The 9,443-nt window shown below is 47.8% G+C and overlaps 1 protein-coding gene across 1 annotated transcript; it reads right to left on the minus strand.

The window, feature by feature from the left end:
- Positions 1–575: 575 nt before the first annotated feature.
- Positions 576–1,574, minus strand: LOC136463476 (germin-like protein 2-4). The gene has a single exon (XM_066462471.1). The coding sequence runs from the start codon at positions 1,455–1,457 to the stop codon at positions 762–764; it is 696 nt and encodes a 231-aa protein (XP_066318568.1). The 5' UTR covers positions 1,458–1,574; the 3' UTR covers positions 576–761.
- Positions 1,575–9,443: the final 7,869 nt, after the last annotated feature.

Here is a 9,443-nt window from a genome sequence, read left to right on the forward strand (position 1 = left end):
TACTCCAAAAGCTCGGCAAATCGTAGAGGCATCACCCATTCGCGTCGTCATGGATTTGGACTTTTTTGCACGGCCGATGAGCCTTCTGATCTGAGGCTTGGAGATCCCGAAAGGGACACTTTTGATTCCGGGCGAGTAGCGTAGCGTTCGGTTCGTCTCCGTTTTTTGCAATCTGACTGACTATCTGAGCAGCCTGTTGCTTTCAGCCGCCCTGTTCCGGACCTTTTGGGCCGGCGAAGAGACGACCTTACGAGTACGACATTCTAGCCGTCGGCGAGACGGCGACACTCTGCGTTGGAATTGGATACGTTGTACTATTGGCCCATTGGGGCGTCAAAATTCAAAAACAAGACACGTACGTTTGATCCAAAACACACAGTTTTCCTCGCATGCATGCGCTACTTCCAAAGCGTGCGTCAACCAGTTCAAGCGAAATCGATCCATAGAAAAAAAAACATTGTTATTTCACTGAAATGGTACAGCTGACAAGTTCAAGCGAAAAGGGCCTTAGAATGTGACACCTAACCGCCCACACCCATCCCATCTGTACCAGCATTACACTTGCAGCTCTAAAGGCTCAAATCATTCCAAAGTCTAGCACGATGTCGATCCATGATAACCACCGTCCACCGCCAAATAATCCATACTACAGACATAAACAAATGAAAAGAGATATATTCCAGATCACAAAGTCTGCTTCTGCTCTTAGTAGAATTAATTAATCATGCCCCCTGATCGGCGCTGCCTGATCTACCAAGTGATTACTCGTCCATCTCCGCCGTCTTGGTCTTGGGAGGCCCGAACCTCTTCTGGAGCCGGCGGAGCTCCTCCGGCGAGAGGCCGAACGCCCTCTCGAGTACTCCATCCTTGATCCCGGACCCGAACACGGTGGCCGGGATGCGCACGATGCCGGGGTTCTCGCTGTTGAAGCTGCCGTACACCGCGGCCGGCTCGTCGCCGACGTTCATCTGGAAATGCACCATGGCGCGCGGGAACACCATGACCTCCCCCTTCTCGAGCACCTTGGCGAAGACGCGGCCCCCCGAGTCGACGAAGCCCGCGTAGACGCGGCCCGCCAGGACGAGCGCCGTCTCGGTGGCGCGCGGGTGGTAGTGCGGCGGGTTCACCCCGCCCGCGGCCGAGAGGTCGGCGCGCGCGAAGGACATGCCCAGGGTGTGCAGCGCCGGGAACGTCGCGGGGGTGACCGACACCCCCGCGAACCCCGTGTCGGACGAGAAGTTGCCCGCGGCGCGCACGCCCGCGGAGGTGAAGTCGGCCGCTGTCAGGTTCGCGGGGCTCCTGCACGGGTAGGACGGGAGCCGCGCTGGATCCACGGGCACGGCACGCCCGCCCGTGTCTGGCACGCAGTAGTCTTGCACCGCGTCGGGGTCCGCCGTGGACGACGCTGGGAGCAGCACGGCGGCGAGCAGGAGGAGGAGCAGATCACGCGGAGCCATTGCTGGTTCCTAATGCTAGCTAGTGTCGTCGGTCGCCGGCTGGCTCACGGTTGGTGAAAACAGCAGGTGTCACCCGTCGGTGCACGGTGCGTGGTCACCACTAAACTCTCGGCTGCAGCTTTGCCTGGGCAGGAGGGCGACTGCTCTGTCTCTCTTCTGGAGAACATATATGCTAAACGAACATGCCTACTAAACTATGATTTGCGACGCACCCAACTTGTTGGTTCCATAAATCATGGAATGTTTTCGGACTGCATATGTTGTTGAGTGTCGGGCCCGCCGGCTTGTTTGAAATGGAGTGCAGTGCAAAGGAATAGGATACTTGGAAATAAAAGTGTAGCGTTTGGCTGTTGATTTTAATATATTTTGACCATAAGTAGCTTATAAGCCGTATGAAACAGGTGCTTCGATGACCGGAGAAATTTCCTTGGGGTCAGGACGTCAGGTCATCAGTCATCGCCCGTGTGGATTTTAGCTAGGCTTCCAGGAAATGCATGAGCTAACCTTATCCTCATCAACAAAAGGAAAATGCGAAATGCACGAATTCATGTGATTCTATCATGTCAGAAGATGAGGACCACTGGACCAGACCTGGGTTCTTGTTCGTCAACGGTCAACGCTACAGGTTTTCGATGATGGCTTCATTTTTTGTTTTTCATGCTCCAATCTCCATGAATAAAAAGTAATTCTGGTGCCGACTGGGCCGATGCGACCTGTGTGCAGCAACGTTCTCCTTTTTGTGAGCAGGGAGTAGTATGATCGTGCCAACTGACGTCTCACATCTGGGCACTGATGCTTTCGTGGCGTAGCAGACTGGACACATGCATGCCCGTCGCCGAACAGCTACCGCCGTGTCGGCTTGGGTTGGATATCCCTTGCCACTGACGCAACTTGCTTGCAGCATCATTGCCTACACAAGACACGGTGATTAGAATGTACACTGTACAGGATGTGTACTCTTCATGAAAGATTAACATTATATCAATGATCAGAGTAATGCAATGAACACGGAGAGACCCCACACCACGGATTAAGCACACGCAAGTCCTTGTGTTGGCATGCCATTTTATATAATTTCTAACATGGCATTTTAATGATCTTATTTCAAATTGAAATTCAAGTTTGAACACGTGCTTCGCTAAGAAACTTTGGATCTACTTAAGCACATATTCGTGGAAATTACATGATAAAATAGTACTACTGACCCACGAATTTAGATGGGGTTTTCTGGATTTTTGGAGACCATTTTGATGCTTAACAAATTAAGAAACAACTCAAATATAGCATCATGGAAAAAAAATCAATTTCAAAACTACGAAAACAATATTGCAATTCCAAAAAATGAAATTGCGCTTCATTTTTACCATCTACTTACATTAATGTATATGGTATGACCTGCCACGACTAATGACGTGGCACGCACATGAGACAATGGCCACCCGTATATTTATTTATTTAGTCACGTACTCACGTTAATGTATATGGTATGACCTGCCACGACTAATGACTAGTTTAGGACATGGTTTTTTTAGTAAATATTTTAGGCTCTGATTTGGATGGACTAGGGCTGTTAGCTCTTATCTGTGAACTAGTGGACAGGGAGTAAGAATTTGTCAACTAATGGTTAGTTGTATGGATTCAAATAGGATCTTATATTTTTGTTTTAAAAAATAAAAAGTTCACTAGAAACATGTCGAGAGACTCAAAGGCCGAAGCACAGGTTCGCGGTACTCACACAGGCCAGAAGCTTTTACATCTTTCAGTTGCTGGGTACAGTACTTCCCATGGGCTCATGGGCTGTGGATATGCCAAATATTCAGGGCCTAATTTATGTAATGGGCCCATTGCACAATACAGCCTTCACAGACGACACAGCGCAGTACCCTACTACCTTCAAAAATCCAAACTTCGTTAATTAAAGCAGCGCTAGCGCCCTACGGCCGGACGGATGTCCGCATCTACAGTACGCTTCGTGCGCCGTTTTGCGCATGCGTGGTCCGTGCCGTTCGGACGTCGTCCGTCCACGCCTGCAGTCTGTTTGCCGCACCTGCGTTTCACACGCCCACGTGGGGGCCCACGTCGCCAGGCCACGCGTGAGGACTGCTCGCGCCCCAACCGCTTTCCACGGGCATTCACACGGGAGCATCTGTGCCTGCTCGGCGACGCCCCGGCAGCAGCAACAGACGGTTGTAGCTGATGGGTCCTATTGCGATATGTGCAACATCCTATCTACTTTTACAATATCTAGATAAAATACTTGCAATATATGTCGAACAACAGAAGCACTTGCAACACAGTCTGAACACACTTGCAAAATGCCATAAAACACTTGGAAGCCATTGCAACGCATATGCAATATCCAAACCAAACACTTATAACATATGTGTGAAACATATATGCAACATACAAAAAAATACACTTGCAACATACATCTGAAAACACAGATGAAATATTTGGAACAGATGCTTGCAATATACGTGTATAACCATTGCAACATATGCAACATTCGGATCTACTTTTGCAACATCCATACGAAATACTTGTAACATATCTCTGAATTATCTGAAACACTTTTAAACATATATTTGCAACATGTGCTTTCAGCAAAACCTAAAAACCAGACGAGCAGACAGAGCAATGGATCCGGCAGTGTGGTCGCGGTGGAGAAAGAGGATGATAGAAGGCGGGCTGCTGCGCGGCCCTCGGTGAGCGGTTGTGCTGCCCCGGCGATAGGTTGTGTGCGGTGCCCTAGCAAGCGACATCCACGATGGAGGCGGCAGCGGCGGTCGGGTGGGTGCGGCCTCGCGGAGCGAGGCGGTAGCGGCTATGCGGTCGCAGTTGCGGTGGGAGCAAAGAGTTTTTTTTAGCAATGCGAGTTAGGTGCGAATGAGAGCGTTAGGCCGTTCGGGCAGACGTCGAGGCCCTAACGGAAGCGTCTACGTGGACATATACTCGGCTTCCCAGTATTACCGATTAAACAAAGGAACGGTGCTTAAAAAAAAGGAAAGGAGTAGCTTCCGAACTGGGCATCGTGTCAACCGGCGCTTGTCTCGTTGCGAGATGGCAAATAAATTTGGCGGCATGCATGGACACAAGTCATATCTCGATTACTATTGTGAAGAAAGAAAAGGTGAGAGCGACGTTGCTGCGCCCATGACGAAATGGCTGATGCAAACAGCAAACCGCTGGCATTGGCTGAATAGCATGCCTCTCAAAATCCTTTTAGGCATATAGCATTTCGACGCCTTTGTTTCAACGTGCAAGTACCTTTCAAGTTATTGTTGCATTTATTATATATATAGATATAGATATTCATTGCTGTTCATGATTTTTTTTTTCTTCGATACCCACGCCTCGTGCTCACAGGCCTGATATAAACACCAGTGTCCTGTCCATTTCCAAGATCTTTATCGATTCATTTCAATCACGCGCGCTCCGTGTTGAAGCCTCAAGTTGTTATATATTCAGGACTTAGCGGTGTCTAGATCGTGGAAAATGATTTCGTTTCACGTTCCAAGAATTTTATACCCAAAAATGAGGAAGCCGAACAATGTTCCAAAGCGTAGGCTAGAGCTTGAACCAGATCGAACATACGAAGGGGAGAAATATATCGGTGGGTCAACACCGGAGAACCAGTTTAAGTTAGAGTTTACAGTTTAGTACAAGTATTTAGCGCGGCTCCAACGGACTAGCTCCGAGCTAGCTGACTAGATTTTCGTCTACGTGGGTGAGATAGAAAAATGAAAAACTCGTCGCTACCTCATTGATTTTGTGTCTCCCGAGACAAAGCAAACTCCGTCCACGGGTTCCCCCAACTTCTCATCTTAAATAAATAAATAAGATACCCTTACATATGGATCTAGGGGTGAATTAGATTGCAAATAGCTAGTTGCTGTCTATTTTCATTGAGGACCTCTTTAGAGGGCAACAGCCTAATAAAACCGAGCACGTGGGGAGTTAGGATCTCATTTTGGATAAAAGCCCTACTTCTAAGGTGAGCTTCTTCCTCTTAACTAGAAAAGAGTCCTCACAGAGCTAGGGCTGAACCCCTTACAAGACACCAAGACTAATCTTTTACAACCAAGGGTAGCCCGCATTTACTCACATACACACCTCTAATACTATATGAGAGCTACTACAGTGTTAACAAATTGGTCCATGCTCTTGTACAACACATCACCTCGGACCACAACAAGACATCCTTAACAACAAGGATGTGATGCTACGATTCAAGGTGACGGGCATCAATGGAACAGGGCAAGATGATGATAGCTTGCCTGCCACTCCCGTCCCCTCACTTTAGGCTATCTTGAACAACAACACCCAAAATACAAGACCCATTCGTCCTTTGGGTAACGCTACAGGCAAAAGGTTCAATACATATTCGACATCTTCTCCAACAACAAGACCCAAAAGAGAATCTTTTCTGCAAATGGGTTTCTAGGAGAGAGGATGCCCATATTTGGGTTGTGCCTCTCAGGCAACCCAAAATAGGTTTTCCGTATAGGTACTCTGTTGGAGACTGATTTTGGGTCTCTTACTACCCATTTTGGGTTTGGGTGCTCATATGGGTTTCTTGTTGGAGCCAGTCTTAAATGCAGTTGATTGCATATCCCTACGTGGGGCCGACTAACGTGTAGTGGTGGGGGCATCGAGGTGACTGCTAATTGGGCAAACACTTGCATTCAGGAAAACTAATCGTAAATAATATAGATGGCATTGAAGATCAGTTCAGAGAGAGCAAACAAGCAAAGAACTTACAATTAACTAGCTAATTAGATGGTGTAATGTGAGAACGAACTAGATGTTTAATGGACAATCTATACCTAATAGTAAAGGCCATGTTCGCTTCGCTAAAAAGCCATGGTTGAAAGTACTGTTCACTGATTTGTTGTGAGAGGAAAACACGGTTCGTTCACTGAAAAAGTACGACTCATAAGACAAGCGAATAGGGCCAAAGGGCGAAGATGATATTAGAGATTAATATGGAGCGAGGACAACAAAACAAAACACAAATAGCATAATTAGCTAGCTAATCTCTATCTCTACTATAAGGGAACAATCCAAACTATTCTAGGTATACCCAAATATATGTCCCCCGCTGAAAGAGTCCAACCATTATGTACCAACAAAATTCCACCTAGGATTTTAACACCGTTAAAATCTATGGCTCTTAATTCTCCCTCGCAGGCTTCAACTCGATCCGATGGCCAACGTTATTTGGATCATCCCTACCCCTTCGCTTCAACGCATGCCCCCCGTGCCCCTACACGGCGTCTGCAACTCATGACCCATGATCTTTTAATTTGTTGCTGAGGGCCTATCTTGTATGATAAGGGGCGCCGAGGAGAGAGGAGATTTGGAGGGAGTGAAGGTGTGCAGGGATGCTCCTACGGTGTCACATCTCTTGTTTGCATATGATTCACTCATTCTCATACAGGCAGACAAGAAGAATGCGGACTGCCTAGCAAACATATTGTCACGCTATTCTGCTAGCTCAGGGTAGAAGGTTAGTGAAGCAAAGTCTAGAATATTTTTCTCAAGTAATACAGATGTTGATGCTAAGCTGGAGGTGTGTGAAGCTCTTAACATCATGACAGAAACACTGAATGATAAATACCTGGGATTATCAGCGTTAGTGGGGGCGGACTGGAGTGATTGCTTTTGGCATTTGATTGATAGTCATATCTAGAATTAATGGGTGGAAGGAGAAATTAGTAAGCATGGGAGGAAAGGAGATATTGATAAAGTCCATTGCTCAAGCTGTACCGGTATATGCCATGATGGTCTTCAAAATTCTGATTTTTTTTGCAAAGGAATAATGACGGCCATCTCTCAATATTGGTGAGGTGATGACAGTGAACATAGAAGGATTCATTGGCAGGAGTGGTGAAAATTATGCATGCCAAAATGTAGAGGAGGTATGGGCTTCCAGGATCTTCACTCTTTTAATCTAGCAATGCTGGCAAAGCAGGTTTGGAGATTGCTTAGTGCCTTGGACTCTTTATGTGCAAGAGTACTTAGAGCAAGATATTATCCTGATGGCAAGCTGCTCAATGCACGGGTGAAGAGTGGTAGTTCCTATACATGGCAGAGTGTGATGGCGGGACTTCAATGCTTTAAGAAAGGTTATATCTGGAGAGTGGGTGATGGTACACAAATAAATATTTGGGATGATCATTGGATTCCTAAAAGTCATAATTTGAAGATTTTAACGTCGAGAGGTAATAATATTATTAGAACTGTTGATAAGCTCATAAATCCAGTTAATGCAACATGGGATGTGGATTTGGTGAAGTCAATTCTTTGGGCAGTTGATGCAGTTAGGATACTTCAAATTCCTATCACTAATGGAAGGGAAGATTATATGGCCTGGCATTATAATAGAAATGGATTATTCACAGTCTGATCAGCATACCTGTCGGGTTCATAAACCCGGGGTCCCTCATGGACCGGCTTCCCAATAAAGGCTTGGCCCAGCAGGCAATGTTACAAACAAACACGCAACTCATAGGCCGGCCCAATTACCTAAACGACAAGCCAGAAGGGCGATACAATCACCGACCGGAAGGTCTGGCCGAGGAGGAACAACGCCTGTTTCCAACTCTATCCCACCTCTCCGACCGAAGCGCTCGCTTCGGTCTCCAGCCCGCCTCCGGACGGCCTCTCCGACTGGAAGGCTTGACCAAAGCACTACTTTCGATTCCGACCCACGTCTCTGACTGGGGACGTACCAAACCTCTGCTCGCTACTCTTCTCCAACTGGCGCTTTCAGAGCCGACTGAGACTAACCGACCGTGGACGCCCGCTCGATAAGGACCAAGAAACGGACGGAGAAAGTAAGGCAGGGCGCATAAGTCAAAACCACAATACCAGGGACCGTACCCTGCACACCTGCTAGGCAGTACCCTGTGACCCTCTAGGCACGACAGAACCCAAGCAGTGTTGTAGGCATCGACATTTTCCCCTGCAGTATTGTGGGCGCCATTAACTCCCATACATTAAGGCTCCCCCACATGCCTCTGGGCATCAACAGTATTGTGGGCGCTGGCATTTACCATACTAGGCTAACATGGTAAAACCCCTTGCATATCTCCAGGTATCAACAACGTGGCAGGCGCCGATGTCTGCCATACCCAAAGAAGACAATACAACCTCCCACGTGCATCTGACATTCAATAGTACTGTGGGCACATTCCATCTTCCTGTACCCACCGGTGTGGGCAACAAGGCTTAGTAGCATACGTACTCTCTCCCTCTCACTTGTAAGGCCATCCCTTTCATCTATAAAAGGGGATGCGCTCTCTCCCAACAAAGGAAGATTCATTCAGATCGATCAAGTTCACTACTACACAACAACAGAACCACCAGGTTCAAACCATGAGCACACGCTCAAACACTTAGCTCATAGCAGGGCTCCCGTCACTCTTGGCCCTTCCGACCAGAGTCCGACCGGACCTCTTGTACCCCCCCATCTTTCTCCTTCTCGTTTATAATCCCACTACAAACTTCGAGCACATGGGCTCAGGAATAAAGTCACCGACCGACTTAAACTGGATATAGGGCACATTGCCTGAACCAATATAAACCATGTGTCATTGAGTGCTAGGCCACCTCCGATCACAACGTATGGCAAAACTACTAATATTACTTATTGGTCACTTTCTGCACCGACAGTTGGCGCCGTCCGTGGGGAAGACATTGTACGTTCAACACTTTTCGGTCATCGGATGGGCCACTTTTCCGCCACCTTCGCCATGGCGGGCTCAAGCGATACAACTCGCTTCGGCTCATCGGAGTTTCCCACACTCCCACTTGTTGGGATGTGGGTTCCACCTATCTCCGAGCCATCATAGGCCTTCCTCTTTGAAAGCCTAGACTTCGTCGTTGATCGGCTTAGCGTACTACACCTCTGCGAGGAGGCACTCATTCTGGCGCCCATCAGAGGGGCACCCTCCATCGGCTCCGGGACGCACGACGACTTCA

This window comes from Miscanthus floridulus, chromosome 7 (genome assembly GCF_019320115.1).
Source record: "Miscanthus floridulus cultivar M001 chromosome 7, ASM1932011v1, whole genome shotgun sequence".
NCBI classification, from domain to species: domain Eukaryota; kingdom Viridiplantae; phylum Streptophyta; class Magnoliopsida; order Poales; family Poaceae; genus Miscanthus; species Miscanthus floridulus.